This window comes from Felis catus, chromosome B3, assembly GCF_018350175.1.
Source record: "Felis catus isolate Fca126 chromosome B3, F.catus_Fca126_mat1.0, whole genome shotgun sequence".
Taxonomy (NCBI): Eukaryota; Metazoa; Chordata; class Mammalia; order Carnivora; family Felidae; genus Felis; species Felis catus.
This window is the reverse complement of record NC_058373.1, coordinates 17626449-17644302: the sequence shown is the minus strand read 5'-3', so window position 1 is coordinate 17644302 and position 17854 is coordinate 17626449. Positions and strand designations below refer to the sequence as shown.

At 51.2% G+C, this 17854-nt stretch overlaps 1 protein-coding gene across 1 annotated transcript in view; it reads right to left on the bottom strand.

The window, feature by feature from the left end:
• Positions 1-15840, bottom strand: part of SYNM (synemin) — a 28344-nt gene extending 12504 nt beyond the window's left edge. The window contains exons 1-2 of the mRNA XM_023254969.2: positions 14926-15840; positions 7380-7504 (exon numbers count right to left, since the gene is read on the bottom strand). Of these exons, the coding sequence (XP_023110737.2) occupies positions 7380-7504; positions 14926-15735 (935 nt within the window). The 5' untranslated portion in view covers positions 15736-15840. The remainder of the gene's footprint in view (positions 1-7379; positions 7505-14925) is intronic.
• Positions 15841-17854: the final 2014 nt, after the last annotated feature.

Below are 17854 nucleotides of genomic sequence, written 5' to 3'. Positions count from 1 at the left end.
TTATACAGCCCCGCAGGCTGGCAGCCTGTTAGAGCAGGAAAATAAGCAAACATGTGCAGGAAAACCAAGTCCCTGGCCTCATTAAGGAGTCCGAGACAAATCCATAGTGCGTAAGTGAGCTATAATGTGGCCTCTGGCCAGGCTCCAGGCCCTAATAGACCCCACTGGTCATCAGAGCCAGGCCCACGGTGGGGGCTCTCTGGCCGGGATAGATTATCCTAATGCAATTACAGGGCACGTCCGCTATGATTCCTCACTGGGGGCACAAGGCACGCCTCTGTCCGCAATAAGTGCGGACAAGAGTGAGGGAAGAGGGACAGCTGGAAGATGTTTCCAGAAGTGATGCCAGTGGAGCCTACTGGGATGGTTCACAAAGTGCTTCCTGGCTAAGTGCGGGGGTGGGGCGGTGAGTGGAGGCAAAGGGGACAGAGCCAGGAAGGAGCCTCAGAACTGCCTCCCTGGCCTCTAAGATCCAGAGAGGGTAGGGGGCTGCCTGCCACCCTGACTGGACTCAGGCCTGGGTTCAGGAGAGGGAGGCGGAGACAGAGGACAATATGACCATCCACACTGGCAAGGCTCCGCCCCACACTACAGGTGTTTTGTGGAAGGTCACACTAGGGCCATGCTGCTTCTGGTCATTCCCTCTGTGCTCAGTGCTAAATCACGTATCAAAGGTCCATCCATCTGTTCTAGAGACTAGAAAAAAAAAATCAAATGATCGACAGAGGGGCCAAGATTACTAATAAAACAGAGAAAGGAAGGAAGCATAGGGAGTGGTTGATGGAGAAACTTCCAGAGTCGGGCTGTGTGGATTCAAATCCTGGGCCTGCCACTTCCTCATTCTGTGACCTTGGGCAAGCTACTCAAACCCTCTGTGACTCACTTTCCCCATTTCAGAAACAGGCAGCATTCACCAGTGTGTGGTGCCGGTAAACTGGAAAATTCTCACAACAACGGCGGTCACAGAACAGGTGCTCAGTAAATGTTCACAATCGTCATCATCTTCTACTGACCTGAGAAGAGAGCTAATTTTCAGTTAACTGAAGCAGCCCAAGAGGGGAAGAGTTTCTGGATAACCTACGATCCTGGTTAATGAAGGGTAACCCGTTTCTTCAGTGACGTGGGGAAGGCTAGCAACCAAACATAAGGGTCCATCCTTTCTGTCTCCTCTCCCCGAAACTACAAGACATCATGAACTTCAAAGATCTCACCTAATAACTGGCTGTCTCAGCCACGTGGTTGAGTTTTATGACACGTGGTTATAAGTTTTCAAAAGAGTAGGATTTAATTTAGAAAAACTAAATGTATTCCTCCAAGAGCTTGAGAAATTCCAAAGGACTGCTTTTCCTTTGAACTGGAGCACGCAAAGGGATAGGTAATCCTAAAAAAAATAATACAGCAACCCAAAATATCATTACGACGATGAACTTGCCAATGGAAGGAATTATCTGTATTGCTTTATTAGCGGTCCAAACCCAGAGACTGAATATTTATTTCCCCCATTTGAAACACGCTGTCTCTGCTGCCATTACAAAGAGGAAACAGGAAGCTCGCACGTCCCTGCTGCGCAGACATACAAAGAACATGTTTTGACTTTGACGTTGTTGTTTCCAACCTAACCTTTTAAAAAGGACTTTGCCTGACAGATCGCAGGCAGCAAATCTTTGCATTACATGTTCATATGTAAAGCAAGACTCCTTTCAGTATTTTTCTTTTGAAAAATCGTCCGGCCCTGCTTTCCATTTCTCCAAGCGACATTTAGAACAACTGTCATATATTTCACCCCCAAAACCTAAAACACAGAGCATCGGTTTATATTTTGAGGGAGAAAGCATCAGCTGACCCCACAGATTAGAAAGCCAGGACGGGACTCTTACGTACACGATTTTCATAGCCTGCAGTTTTGTGGTTTCTGGACTCCGTTTATTCCTGGGTGTTTTTGCATTTTTTTTTTTGTTTCACCCCTAAGTGTTTTTTTTTTTTCATTCTATTTTCTAATCGCTTATTCCTGATGACTGGGTTCTGTTCTCTTTTTGTGTGGGGGGGGGGCAGGGCAAGGAGACTATTTTCTAGCTGCGTTTATGCAAGCTCTCAATCTGAAGTTTTGGGACCAGGTCTTCGTGTCAGCAGTGCGGGGGGGTCTGGGGTGCCGTGGGCTCTGGACAGCATCACTGGCCCCTGGTTTTCACGGAGCCTGAACAAGCAGCTGCTTCACAGAGAAGGCTCGCTGCCAAGGTCTCGTCTGCAAGAGCACGTAATGAGCGGCGCCCTTCTCCCACGCTCCTGGGCTCCCCCCAGCCAGGCTCCGGCGCCTTGGTCAGCCTACGCAGAGGCTCCCTCGGCCACCCATGTCAGGTCCTCTCTACCTGAATCGCCAGTGACCGGAGACCTCCTGAGGCCTCCCTGCACCCACATCACCACCCATCCCCCCCCCCCCCCCCGCAACCTCGGCACGCAGTCGTCCTGCCCTTTAGCTGCCAGCGGCCACCTCCCTGCCCCCTGCTTGTGCAGATTCCACCTCAGTGGCCTCCAGTCGAGGACCCTCCATCTGCCCTCTTCCCAGGCCTCTGCTCACTCACCTGCATTCTCCTTCCTCCACCTGTTTTCTGATCAGACTCCTCCACCTGGAGCTCCTTCCGGAGTCCTTCCTGTCAGCCCACTTCCTACTGCCGACTTTCCCAGCCCTTCAAGGCCAACTCAAATCTCACATCTCTTGAAAATCTCTCCTGCCAACCTCGGCTGGCAGCTCTCTGTCCCTCCTCTGAACCATCTTTATCTGACCCTGTTAGCTGGCAGTAAACGGTCTACAGTGTTTTCTTGGCACGTGTGCTCTTTTATCACCTTGTTTGGCTTTTCACCTAAGGGGACTGGTCCCTCCCCACATGCCACCCCCCACTTCCTGCCTCCCCTCTCTCCTTACAGGTCTGATCGAATCTCCACCATCCTTCAAGATCCAGATCAGTCTCACCTCCCTCCTGAAGCCCTCCCTGATTCTCAGAACTCCCTTCTGATCTCCAGATGCCTCACAGTTGTGTGTCTTGTAGGGCGTTTCTTGTTTCCTACACAGTGCAGGAGGTGACCTACATCCACGCAGCCTCATCCACCGCACGTGACCCTCAGCACCAAGCCCCTGGCCATATGTTTGTGGACCGTCTGAGCAGGCACAGCGCCCTGCCTGCCAGCATCTCTGGAGCAGCCGGAAGGCAGACCCCACTCACAAAACATGGCCTCACAGGGGTGGCTCTTGCCCATCCATCACACACACAGCCCTCCATGCCAGGCCCCCAAAACCAAGCTGCCCAAATTCCCGGCACTGCCACAGATGCCACGCTAGCTCCGTCCTCAGATCCTCGCCCAGGCTGGCCCTTCTGCCCGGAAGCCCTTCCCACACGATCTTCCTGGAAGCCCGTGGTGCTCATCCACGATGCCCCCGTAGCACCCAGCAACCAGTAAGCCTGCCCTTCATTTGCCTCATCTCTAGGCTACTGTGAGACAGGCTTAATGCTTTCAGGATGTCCCCAGGCTGCTCTGCAAGCAGTGATGTGCACACAAATCACCTGGGATCTCGTCATGAGGCTGACTTGGACCAGGAGGTCTGGAATGGGCCGGAGATTCTGCATTTCCCACAGGCTTGAGATGATGCCAACCCTGTTGGTCTGCACCCATGCTTCTCTACCCCAGCTGCACCTGACGGTCCTCCTCGGAGCTGTAAAACCACCACACCTGGGCCCATCCTGGGCCAGGTTAACTGGAATATCTAGGACTGGGCCCAGGGGCCGAAGCTTCGTCAGGTTCTCCAGATGACCCCCAAGTACAGATGGAGCTGAGAACCACACCCTGTCCCGTTTGAGCATCTCCCCTCCAGCCGCTCAGCTGCCAGTGTAACAAACACACTCATAATCACGGATCTGGCAGACAAGCACCTCCAGCCCCAGACAACTTCACCGGTGACAGGTAGAGGAGAGTGAGCACGGGTCCCCGTGCCAGCCCGCCTTCTCCGGTGCTTGCTCTGTTCTTAGCATCGGCCAGCCCCACAGGAGGAGAGGGCTCATTCTCACACTCACCCACCAGGTGAGACACCACTACCTTCCCTGGCCACCAACTGGCCCACTAGGCTTGCTGAAATCCTCCAGCCTTAGACTCCGGGGTTTGCTTTGTTCTAATTTTATTATCTTATTAAATCTGTATCTTTATTTATAAACTCTAAGTCTACATTTAATTATAAATTACACAATTTTGTTATTAGTATTTCTTTTTCGCAGTGAAGGGCCAGATATCTGGGTTCAGAAGTGTTGGTGACACTTGAGAGCCGGCCTCCGCACAGCTGACAAATTCCAGCTGTACTGGGATGTGCTGCTGACTTTAAGGAGCCACAACCCCTTCTCTTCCATATGAGATGCTTAGTCAGAATGGGGCTATCAACTCTGGGCACTGCACGGAACACCCGGGGCAAATGTAGATGATCTCGGTCAGGAGAGGAAAGCAATGCCAGCCACACTGTCAGCCACCCTCGGCCCCTCCACACAGGGCTGGTAAGAAGTCACACTGCAGGGGCCCTAGGCCCTGGTTCCCAAGAGGCTGACAGTCTCTGCTGCACTCAGTGGGGCAGGGTGTGGAAGAAGGGTCAACTTCCTCAAAGACAGTGGGTCAAGACTTACAAAGATCAAACGGGCACTTGTGAAAGGGTCAAAAGAACAAAAGGGCACTAACGCAAATGTGAAGTCTGATACCTGGCCTAGAATTTGGGCAGCGAGGTAAAATCCTACAAGAGTCACATATGACAAGGGTTTTTCTGCAGGACACCCAGCAGCTATAATAATGCTAGAATTTTGGCTCATACAAAGAAAGGGATTATGTTCAACTGCCTGTATGTCTTTTAGATCTGTGGGCACCTCCCAGACTAAATCCTGAGCCCTGGGAAGCAGGGAGGCCTGCAAGCAGTTCTCACCAGTGGTGTATCTGCAACCAGGCAAGGCCAGGCCCAGGCTCATCATTTTCCCTGTGCAAACTTGGACTTCAAAGAGACACACAGTGAAATCAATCACCTGCTTTCCGGATGTCCTGTTGCCACCTTAATTCCTAGGGGTAGCCAAGTCAACCCTTAACTGGGTTAGAGAAATGCCAGCAACAGACAGAAGCAGTACACTGGGCCCCTGCCGACCGTCACACTGCTGGGACAACCCACACCTGCTCCAGGTCAGTGCAAGTTCAGGGCACCTCCCCGCTATCTCAATCCGTGGGACTCAAGGGAGGGTGACCCCTTGTTCCAAGCCCCAGAGCACCAAGTCCCCTGACCAGGGACAAACACGTGGCCCAAGAGAGCCAGAGAGCTGGGCCCAGGAGTCCTGGTGGGATGGATGTGAAAGAGCCCCTTCCTCTGACCTCCAGGTCAAAGCCTGGCACTGCCTGGGGCCCATCCTGCTGCAGCGTGGGCAGAGCCAAGAAGGAAGAGACCAGAGCAAGTGGCAGGGACAGTCACCATCAAACCTCACCAGGGCACTCGGACCTACTGTGCCTGAAACCAGGAACTTCTTCAGTTAAGCGAGTAATAAACACTGCTCTTGGCTTGAGCCAGTCTGAGAAGGCCTTCTGTCAGTTGTAAGTGAAGAAAATCCTGATTAATGCTTCCTTCCCCCTGAATAAAGCCCGTTTTGAAGTTTTCCTTATTAGTAAACCCAGATTCTCTCACGCAGCATTTGTTTGAACACCCTACCAATTTAATTTTGCAATCGTTCATCCCAGGGGGTCTCCAAGGACAATGTGGGAGATGGAGTTTGAGAAGGGACAGGCTGGCAGTCGCCTCCTCCACCCTCTGTCCGCATCCGGACTACCACGGCCTCTGCAGCACTCAGCCACAGCACGGCTTTCAGAGGGAGGGGCGCAGCAAAGCCCCCACTGGCTTGCCCACCCTTCCATTCAGCTGCTGGGCCCTAGGTGGACCTCACCCCCTAGTGGCTGCCTTGGGCCCAGGCCAGGGGCTGCCCCACTGCCTGCTCCCTCTTCACTGATGGTACTAAGGGCCTCGATGAGAGGGTGGCTGAGGCGAGTCCTTCCAGACAGTACAGACAGTGAGGCTGGCCCGAGGCTGCATTAGGCTACTAATGTATATCAAAGCTACCCAGGCCATTTGGATATTCTGAGAGCAAAATCATGATCAGAAGACTGTGGACTGTGCAGCCCACAGGGAGTGCTGAACTAGGCCTGCCTCTGCCCTGGCTCTGTCTCTAATCAAGGGAGTGGACCCTGGTCCCCTCCTTTTCCTCTCCAGGTTGAACTCCCCCAATCTGTTAGCAGTGATGTTGTCAGAAGATGGCACTTATGACCATGTCTTCTACTCACTTGCCAAGGCAGATTTTCCAGAGCTCATTCACACCCGCAATCAATTTATGCTCCGACATATCCTGGAAGTGAAGTGGTGGGCCGGGGGGGGGGGGGGGGGTGGCTACCAGGCCCCTCTCTCCCGCACCTGGGAAAGAGGTGAGGGATATCTACCCACCCAGAGAGGGAGACTGTGGAACAGTGAACAGCCACAAAGGGCTTGCTCGATAATGTTGGTTGCTATTATCATCCTCACAAGCGGGGATCCAGGGTCTCCTAAAGTGCTTCCACTGTAAGTGTCTGAGATCTGGGCCCCTCGGTACCCAGTCCTCATTGAGCATGAAAGCTGCAGGAAATAGGGGGCACCACCCCAACCAAAGACTGCTTACCATGGGGAGCCGGAGGGGAAAGGAACGCCAAGGGAAGCATTGCTCTGCTGGCCCACAGGCAGTTCCAGGGGCCCCGGGCTATGTTCTCTGCCCACCCAGCATCCAGCCCCTTCGAGGGCTTTGAGACCTTTTAATCTGGGTTGCTCACCCCCGATTCAAGTCAACATCTCCATAAACAAAGCCAAGTGCCTAAAGTAGCATGCTCATCTGCTGGCAGAAATGCAGTTCCTCAAGGCCAAAGCTGTGGGGAGTAGAATCAGAGCCCTGAGATTTGAACAGTGCAACAGGCACGTGGACTTGGGAGTTTCTGGGTCTGAGCCCTGACCCCCCACATTCTAGCTCCATAACTTCCCTGAGTGAAGTTTGTCCCTCTGTAAACGCAGGAGCTAATTCCTAGGATTTAAGGAGCTGACACATGTAAAACTCTTCCCTGGGGCCCAGGACACGCAGACACCAGGCAAGGGTAGGAATTCTGCCATTCCCATCACTGGGGGTGGGGGGCATTGGCTTGGTGATCTAAGTGAGGCCCCGCTCTTCCTCCTCTCTAGCTCTGGACTCCAGGGCTGGCCACACCAGGATTTGTCCTCTGATTATCATGGAGCCTCAGGGACTCTGGAGGCTATGGGGGATCTCTAGCTTCCCCAAGGCAACCTCTTTGCACAGCATCCTTACCGATATGTCGCCACCTCCCGGCTGAGGCCAGTCTTCACCTGCACAAGCTCCTGATAGTCCCGCAACCGGTCCGCCATGGCCAAGGTGAGGGCCGCCTTCTCATCCTCCAGGCAGGTAATCACTCTCTAAAGAGAACAAAGGGCTTTTAGATCACAGGACTAGAGCTTTGCTTGGTCAAACTGAAGGTACCAACAGTTCAAGACACACACACACACACACACACACACAACCACCTCTAGGCTTCTTAAAGATGCAGTCACTGTCAGGGCATTTTTATATTTTGACTTTTAAATACAGGATTTCTTCCACATTAAAGTTTTTTTAAATTTTTTTTAATGTTTATTTTCGAGAGAGAGAGGGAGAGTACTCACGAGTGAGCAGGGGAAGGGCAGAGAGAGGGGGAGACACAGAATCTGAAGAGGCTCCAGGTTCTGAGCTGTCAGCACAGAGCCCGACGCAGGACTTGAACTCACGAGGTGTGAGATCATGACCTGAGCTGAAGTTAGATGCTGCACCGACTGAGCCACCCAGGCACCCCCACATGAAAGTTGTTTTGTATTGCACATGGACGATTTTGATAGGACACTGGCTCCTCTGCTCCTACTTTCTAATAATAATGAATGCTTAGGAGTCTCTTAAAGAATCTCTGCTTAGGAAACGCAGCACATCAAACCAGTCTACGAAGATGCTATTGAAAGTAAGCCCAGACCAGAGAGCAGGGGGTTTACAACATCAAAAACAGAAGTCACTCAGATGTGAAACAGAATTTTCTCCGTACTCATGATTTCCCCAACAATAAGCAGGTACACTGACAGAGCTCTGTGTTTCACCTAGAAAAGCTACTTTACAATCATCTGGGGAGAAAGCTACATTGATGAGACAGAAATATCTTCTAGGCATAAATGTCAATTCAGAACGGGATATAAATCTTCTGACTGTACTTGTAGCACAGAGTCGTAAGCACTCTCTCTGCACATGCTCACATCATCCTCACAGCCCTTATGCTGGTTCCACTCACACCTGATAATTACATCTATCCTTCTCTCCCCCTGGCTGGGAGACACTGACGGGCTTGGTCTGCCACGTTGGGCATCCCCCTCCCCTAGAAAAATGCCCACTCCCTCTACGTCGCACAGTACACAACTTGTGAGTTGGACTGGAAATGATCAAGATAATAGTACCTCAAGATGTGGTTTTAGTTGGTTTTTTTTTTTAATGTTTATTTATTTTTGAGAGACAGAGCACAAGAAGGGAGGGGCAGAGAGAAAGAGGGAGACACAGAATCCGAAGCAGGCTCCAGGCTCTGAGTTGTCAGCACAGAGCCCAATGCGGGGCTTGAACTCACAAACCGTGAGATCACGACCTGAGCTGAAGTCAGATGCTTAACCAACTGAGCTCCGCCCCCCCCCCCCCCCCGCACCGGGCACCCCAAGTTGTGCTATTTTAAATTGACAATACCTTTTAGTTAATAAATACAATGGCTCCATCAGTGCCATTTTATAGCTTTGCATTACTCTGAATTGTAGTTTTTGCATAATATTTTATAGTTGTTCTGAGGAATAATTAACTGAGCACGTATTTTTTTTTTTAATTTTTTTTTTTCAACGTTTATTTTTGAGACAGAGAGAGACAGAGCATGAACGGGGGAGGGGCAGAGAGAGAGGGAGACACAGAATCGGAAACAGGCTCCAGGCTCTGAGCCATCAGCCCAGAGCCTGACGCGGGGCTCGAACCCATGGACCGCAAGATCGTGACCTGGCTGAAGTCGGACGCTTAACTGACTGCGCCACCCAGGCGCCCCAACTGAGCACATATTTAAACACTGGAATGAGTCCATATACTTTAACTTCCGGTTTGTAATGGAAAACAGCATTATTTCTGCATACAGTTCACTAAACTGGCTACATTTTTAGATATTTATCTTTGTGGAATTCAAAAACTGTAACGCCAGAAGGAGAGGGGATCTATTTCCATTCCCCATGTAATCCCTCCAGCAAAGGCACCTGGTGATATGCTAAAGGTCCACAATTAATATGTAAATAAAGCCAAAGAATGAACTAAGATCTCACACTGGATCTACCATTTTAAACAATGCACAATCTTCAGGAAAATAATTATGCCTCCCAAAGAGTTCTAGCTCAGCAAATGATTGTTAGATTCTCCTGGTATATAAAGGGTGCTTAAAAACAAAAAACTGAAACTATTTAGCTTTTAAAGCAAAGAAGTACATTTAAGAACTAGCAAGTATCCCAGAGTAGATCTCTGTTAATCTCCTGGAAAACTGGCATGTAAGTAGATAAAGACCTTCACCTAAGCAGACCATTGGCCAGTCTGGATTTAAGTGACAAGGTTGCCGGAATTTAGCCAGGATATTCCTCCATCTATAGTTAAGTCTTGGTGTTAAAATCCTCTGTTCTCCCATGTTAGAGGGAGTATAATCCCAGGTATAAGTTAGAGTTAAAACATGCTATAAACATACAGCCATTACTCCTTCCTACTACATGAAATTCAACCTAAATCTCAAAACTTGAGAATCTGTAGTAATGTATTCTTTATAGAGAACTTCAATTATTGTGAACTCGCTTAGAAAAAAAATATCATGTGCACTCGATTCTCCAACCACAAACATCCTGAGGAGGTCAGGACCCCCCAGCCAGGCCAAAGAGGTATGCCCAAAGATTCTCTCTCTCCCCAGAGGGCACTCTAGAATGGTTCTGCACCCCCACAAATTACGAGGAAGAAAATCAAACTGGGTGTAAGTTAAAAAATATAGTTCCCACCGTATTTCCATGTGATTCAACCCTTCCTAAACTGTCAAAGGAAAATTACTTGACTTTTGGAAGCAGGAACGTTAAGACTTATTATTGGCTCCTAACAGTCTCCACAGAAATTGTAACCGATCCTACTGCTTGAAGAAAGCTTCAGACCTGGTTTCTACCTTGCCAGAGGTTTTCAAACCGTGGGCCAGGCCAGGCCAGACGCACTGGAGTATGAGATACAGCACGCTGATCCTAAGTAACCAAGCGAAAGCATATCCGCCTAATGTTATAAAAGCTGGGGAGAGAGGTCACCTTTTTTAGTTACTATTTAGGGAACTTTTGGATGGCATCACAACAGATGATGAAATGTAGCTCTGCATCAGGGAAAGCGTGCTGCTGACAGTGTCCAGAGAAATCGTTCTCTTACCCACAGCAAAGCCGCTCTTTGCTGAGCAAGTCACACAAACAAAATAGGAAGAGCTTGCAAATGTCACAGTCACTCAGGATCTTGAGTGTTGGAGCTGGAGGGATTTAAATGCCACGATAACCTGTTTTAGACCCCAAACCTGCATGTATTCATAATAACAAGCGTTAATTGAATCCTAAGTGTTTATAGCTCTAGTCCAGACAATACCCTCAACTCCAGGCGCATAATTTTATGCTACAATACCAGGTGGGTATCTAAGAGGCACCCAGAGTGAACTCTGATCTCCCACCCAGATCCGCCAAATCACCTGCCCCAACCCCCTCTAGCAAAGAGGACTCCCTTTTTTCGGTTATTCAGGCCACGAGTACTGGCATCAACTGGGATTTCTGGCCCTCTCTTCCACTGCCATCCAATCCATCCGCAAACCCTGTCTGCTTCAACTCTGGAGGGCAGCTCCCTCTCAGCACCCCACCCCTGCCTCTGGTCCAAGCATCCAGTGCCTCCGGCCTTGATTATTACTGCAGTCTCCTAAAAAGTTTGCTCTGCTCCCACTCTTGCCCCACACGGTCTACGTTCTATACAGCAGCCAGAGCAGTTCCATTCAGACACAGTCAGACCACCACTCCCCTCTGCTCAGAGCCATCCAGTGGCTCCTCATGCAGCTCAGGGCAAAAGCCCAAGTCCTACACAGGCCACGCTCCCCTTGCCCCAGCCAGGCCCGCCTCCTGAACACTGAGCAGCTTCCACCTCAAGACCTGTGAAGTCAAGGGACTTTCTCTGTTTTGTTCACTGCTATATCCCTGGTACTTAAGAACCAAGCTTGCTTGGCACATTATGTGCTCAATAGCCCTCGGGTGAATGAGTGCATTGGATTTTATGATCCCTTTTTTACAAATGGGGAAACGGAGACACAGTTAGTGGTAGAGCCAGAATTCAGGCCCAGGCAGGGTGGCTAACCCATTCCTATTCTAATCAAAAGAAAGGTCTCATTCAGTCACGTTCTGGGGACTTGGAAGCCTTTTATAGTTAGCCCCAAAGGCGAAGAGCTCAGTTTTGCAAGCAAAAAATCTCGGTCTTTATAGGGTAAGGCTGGCATAAACCACAAATGTCTTAACTTTTTGTCCAAAGCTCCTTCCTGCAAACTGGGAGACAGGGTGTATTACTCAGGCTTTAAGTGAGTATAAAATGCTGGGGACTTGGATGTCTAGTTCATCAAACTTCTCTCTGGCAACTCTGACGGAGAGGCCTAACAGAGAGAAGGCCTACTATGTAGGCCTTAGGGGAAAAACCACTTTTCCCAGAAAGAGAGTCCTGGCTAGCATCTCGTTCTCCTGGGCTGTACAGGAGGCCCAGAGCCAGGAAGACTCTCTGGGCGCTGAGCAGGAGCTCCTGCCTCCAGGAGGGGGAGGGGAGGGGCCCCATTAAACCACATGGAACACAAAAGCCAAATGAAACATATTTGACAGGAAAAGTATCCTAACAACAGCCAGCTGGAAGGGTCAGAAAGGATTTTAGGAGTTTCAGATTAACTGGGCACCACTGGGCTAGCCCTGAGTTAGAGAATACCGGTTAAATGTTTATCTTGGATGGGAACAAAGATGCGGCTTAGTGGTTAGTTGCTCAGATACTGGCACCTGAATAGAACCCTGGCTTAGCCACTTACAAACTAGGTGGACCTAATTCATCATCTGTGCCTCAGTTCATCATCTGTAAAATGGGGCTAATTTTAGTATCCACCTCATAAGATCGGGGTGAGGACTAAGAGTGAATTTGTGGGAAAAGCCCGGTCCCTGTGGTACCTGACGCAAAAGAAGCGCTTGATAAAGGCTAACTCTTAGTGATGAAACATGTACTACACTATATTAGCTAAATCGGGTTTTAATTGCATTTTCAGGGTCCCCAGAGCATCTATAAAATCTGAAGATATCAAGGGCTTGGGCTTAAATCACTGATACTTACTCTTTAACAAATGCCTGGTATCTTTACACTTTAAAAAAAAAATACTCTAATGGTTGGTGTTGAATCTTTGGAAATGCAGTTTGAAATCTGGCTGCTTTAAGCTAACGGGAAAGATTCGGAATAGGGATAGGGAAGGAATGAAATCTACACACATTGGAAGTGAAAACAATCCAAGCCTCATTGACATTCCTTGCTCTCTACTTTTAGGGCAAAGAAGTAAACTCCAACGAGAGAGGTATCACCCGGACAGATTGAGGGTGGGGTCCTAGCCCCCGCCAGGTGTGACCCCAGGGAAGGCACATCCTCGCTGGGCCCCGGTCTCTGCATGGAAGAGCGGGACAGTGATTCCAACTGTGCATCCCAAGTCCCCACTTCTGCACAGTCAGAAGAGCTCTGTTTTTATCTGCTCCTATCTGAGGCTGCACTAAGATTTATTTACGGGGAAAAGGGTCCTGGGCTAAAAAAGAACCCTGTAACCAGAGCTTCAATGTCCAGAATGGGCCAAGTGAGCTACGACTACAGTAAATGGTGAGGATTTGGCCCACACGATACACCTCAAAGAAGCAGTTTCTAAAAGTGCCAGTGCAGCCCGGGCCCTTGAGGTGGGAGCAGAGATTCCCTGAAAAGGGGCTCAGTGGACAGGAAGTTTGGCTGGCACTTCCTTTTGGTTAAAAGCTCCATGAAAGCCTACTAAGATACTTTTAACTTACACGCAACGCAGTGCATGGGGTCCCATGGAACTAGCATCTCTGGCTGTCATCACTGGAGAGGGAAGCACTCTGGAGTCTAGAGAAAGCTCTGGAAATCAGCACACACTTCAGCCAGTCCCTATCTTTGCTCCACCTACAACCCCAGGAGAATGCTTCTGACAATTATGAGGCGGAGGCTCAACCAGACCCACATCCTAAAAGATTAAGTTCCGGGCAATTTAGGGGCGTCTGGGTGGCTCAGTCAGTTAAGCAGCCAACTTCGGCTCAGGATCAGGTCATGATCTCATGGTTTGTGAGTTCAAGCCCCAGCTCAGACTCTCTGCTGTCAACGTGGAGCCTGTTTTGGATCCTCTGTCTCCCTCTGACCCTCCCCAGCCAGCTCTCTCTCTCTCTCAAAAATAAATAAACATTTTTAAAAATACTATAAATTCCAAACAATTTAGTACTGTATTGCTTTACAGGATTTCCCATCTAGGCTCCAGCTCTTTGAATACTGAAACCCCACGGCAGTGCTGAGGACCTCGGAGCGAGCAGCCAATAGATATTTGCTGACTGTGGACACCTGTCACATCACCATGGTCCTCTATGCCACAACCATCATGTTTCATTTACTTTTAACTTTAAAAAAAGGGGGGCACAAAATCACTCTACCCAAATCTTCAACCCCAAATTATCCCCTTAAAATATTTCTGAATTTCTGTGGATGTTATTGTCAACTGCCGTCCTGAGAACTAAGGATAATACGATTTGGGAGTATTTTCAATTCTGGCCTAGACGAGGCAGGACCAGGGCCAACCCCAGTGCTGGACTGGATGGACACACAATAATCAGTCACAGGTGTCACCCGATCAGTGTCAGAGGTTTGGGCTTTGCCTCTCCGAAATAGTAACTGTTTATATTACCCTGCACTTGTAATAACATCCTGCCACAGGGACCAGCACGTTTCCACAACCCTTACACTACCCAGCGATCTGATGGCCCGCTTGTGCTGTGGGAAAAACATCTCTGATTTAAGCTCCTTTCTGCATGAAGGTTCCTGCCCCTCCCAAGAACAAACAGGGCGAGTGGCCCAGAGCGCCAAACCAGCTGCTTCCCCCAGGGAAATCACTCTGGCAAAACAGAAGCCGTTTTAGGAACAATTTAAGTTTTCCCCCAAGGGTGCCCTACGGCTAAGGGGCTGTCATTTTGAATGGCGCCCGGTAAGGGCTTGACTGTGCCCAAGAAACCTCCCGGCGCTGAGACCTATCCGAGAAGGAATGAGCTGTCACCTCTGCGGCCGCTTGTGGAAGTCGGAGGGGTTTCCTGGCTCACTTTTGTGTAAATCAGGTGCACGAAGCACAGGAAATCGAAAGAGAACCTGGAGCTGACTGGGTCTTTTGTCGGGATGCCCCCTCTCAGGTCAAGAGCTAAAGAAACTGACAACCTATCTAGATGGCACGGACGGCCCCGCCACATTAGCACTAGCCGTCTGTCCCACACACCGCGGTCCTCTCCTGCGGCTGGTGAGACGCCGGGACCCCCGAAGTCCCCCTTCCGCGCCCAGCTCCCGGGGCCGTTCGGGCACCTCCGGACCGGCCCCACCCGTCGGCGACGCCACGCCCAGGGCGCACGCAGCGGGTCCGGGGAGCCCCGCCGCTCCCCTTCCCTCACCACCCACAGAGTCCGGGGTGGGGCGGTCCCGGCGCACGGACCTGCCGCTCCTCCGCCTGCAGCTCGTACGCCTCCCGCAGCCGCAGCAGCTCTTGCTCCAGCAGCGCGCGCAGCTGCTCCAACTCGAGCGCCTCGCGCCGCAGCGCCTCCGCCTCCTGCGCGCACTGCCGCGTCTCCTCCTCGGCCTCGCGCCGGCTCTCCTGGCCGCGCCGCAGCGCCTCTTCCAGCTCGCGCACCTCGTCCTCGTACAGCTGCACGGTCTCCCGCCACGACTCGGCCACCAGCAGCGCGTAGCTGTCGTGCACCTCCCGCAGGCGCGGCGGGGACGCGGCGGGGCCGGTGGCGCGGGCGCGGTAGCTCATGGTCAGGCGGGCGGCGCGCTCGCGCAGCTCCCGCACGTCGCGCTCGTGGGCCGCTTCCAGGCCCCGGCGCTCGGCCTGCAGCCGGCCCAGCAGCGCCTCGAGGGCGGCGCGCGCGCCCAGAGCCTCCTGCAGCTCGCGCCGCTGCGCGCCCAGCTCGGCGTCCAGGCGGCCGCGGGCGGCGCGCTCCTCCTCGCCCAGCCGCTGCAGCTCCCACAGCTCGCGCCGCAGCGCGTCGCGCTCGCCCTCGGCCAGAGTCGTGGCCCAGCTCAGCTCGTCCAGCTGCTGCCGCAAGCCGCGCGCCTCCTCGGCGAAGCGGGCCTGCCCCTCGGCCCACAGGCCCTCCTGCCCGAGCCGGCCGCGCAGCTCCTCCTCCAGGAGCAGATTTTCGCGCTCCAGCTCCCGCACGCGGCACACGTAGTCGTAGAGCCGGGCGTTGAGCTCTTGCAGCTCGGCCTTCTCGGGGCCCGTGTGAAGCCGCCAAGACAGCATCTTGCTGGGCGTACTGGCCGGTTCCCTCCTGCCCTGGTCTTGTCCCCTCCTCCGCGCCGCTCCGGCCCCGCCGCTGCCCGGGAGGCCCGCAGACTGGAGCCGGAGCCGGCGCGCCCGGGCACTTAGCGGACGGGGCGGGCGGGAGCGGGCGCGGACCACGGCCACCAGCCAATCAGAGCGCGGCCCGGCGAGACCACTGCGGCCAGATGGCGCCCCCTGCCGGAATAACAGCGGCGCCACGCGGCCGCCCGGCCCAGGGACCGGGTGGCCAGGAGTCCTCGTCGTCCACAGTCACTTAAAAGCGGGCGGTGGCTCGCTCGCCGGGCAGGGATCAGAGAAGGGATGCCGGAGAGAGGTCCCTGTCGCTGCCCCGACACGCGCACCTAGAGCACCCGAGCGTCCTGGAGTCCATGGAAGGATATAGAAGTCTCCACTAAGTGAGATAGAACTGGTCGCTTATAGGAGACTTCTCATCCCCAGTACTGGAAATCGGAGCCTTTCTATTTTTCTATGTAAAAAAAAAAAAAAAAAAAAAAAAAAACACAAAAAAAACACATTATTTTAAAACATTTAATAAAATTTAAATATAATAAAATAAATTTAATAAAAATTAAATATACCAAAATTTAAAACATATACCTCTATAAATCTAATATATGCACATTTACTTACACATACATAGATGTGCATTAAATATTCTATTTTAACTTGAACATAAATGCATATTCCTTTGCCAGTGTTTCAATTTACATACAGCCCAAACTTTTCTTTTGATATGGGCTGACTAGAGTTTCACATTCTCCTTATACAAATTACCCATAAAGGACATAGTCTCCGCTTTCCGATATCATTTTCATTCTTTTGGAGTGAGAACTTAAAGAGATTTTGAAGTTCTCCGAGTGCAGAATTTTCCTAGACACTTCCTATCTTCCCAAACTTTATACAGTTGTCACTGCTACGCCTAATGTGACAGCTGCCTTTTTTCTAACATCGCACCTCAATTTAATTGTCACCGAAACCACAGCTCTCTTTTGCACACTTGTGTGTCATTAGCTTTCATGACACTTATTCAAGTTACAAATGACAATAGCCAGTACAAGTGGTTTTGGGGGGCACGGGAACAAACACAGCTGGCCTTTGGTTGGAGTAGCCCTCGACTGGTGGGGACAGAAGTGCTTAGGGGAGGCCTGGAGAGTCATCCACTGGCTGGATATATTTTGCAGATGACATGGAAAGGTGGGTTAGTCAGCACATTGGTCCAGGGACAGTCCCTGAGACACCTTCCAGGGCTCTCCTTGTGACAGGCATGAGTCTCCACAAATGGGGCTGAAGTGGCTCTTTGCTTTTCTGGAGCACCCATATCACAGACCCCCTTCCCCAGGTAGAAGTGAATATCTTTCCATTTAGAATCCCCCCCCCCCCCGCTTTCTGCCAAGGCTAAGTTGAGGGAGAAGGGAGGGCCAAGACATGGGGCAGGGACTCTGGACCCATGCTATCATTGTTCATCCTTCTCTCTTTCACCCAGGTGCACATCACACTTCTCCTTTGCTTGTCAGGCCACACAGCTGCTATGATGTCATTGCCCAGACCTGTCTGGGGATCTCATCAGTATGAGCATCTTTCCTGGACCACACTGGGACACGAGGGCACTGCGGGGTGGCTCGCACAGTTGCCTGAACTCAGCAGACAGCCATATATTTTCAATTCTTCAACTTGCCAGGATACCAGGGGTTCTGCTGGTCCACCTCTCCTGGCCAGGCAGGGTAGGAGACCTTCTCAGGGACTGGTGGGCCTTGATGTTTTGCTCTTTACTCATTAGGTTTTCCTTGCCCCGATGCCTTTCAGGGTCTTACATTTTGAAAGTCAAAACTTTCTCCCTACTTCTGCTCTAAATCCTGTCCTTGAGAAATGGCTGCTATTGGGTACAGCAGCCCAGTTTGGGAAGGAGTCATAGGGCACCAGGAAATAGCAAGAGAAAAGAAAAAGTACCACTGGTTAATCTCTCAAAATAATGTCCTGATGCATCACACTTAATGCTCACAAAACTGTAGCTCAGAGAAGTTGAGAGACTTGCCTGAGGACACACAGTTCCTAAATTTGGGAACAGAAGTATCAGAAG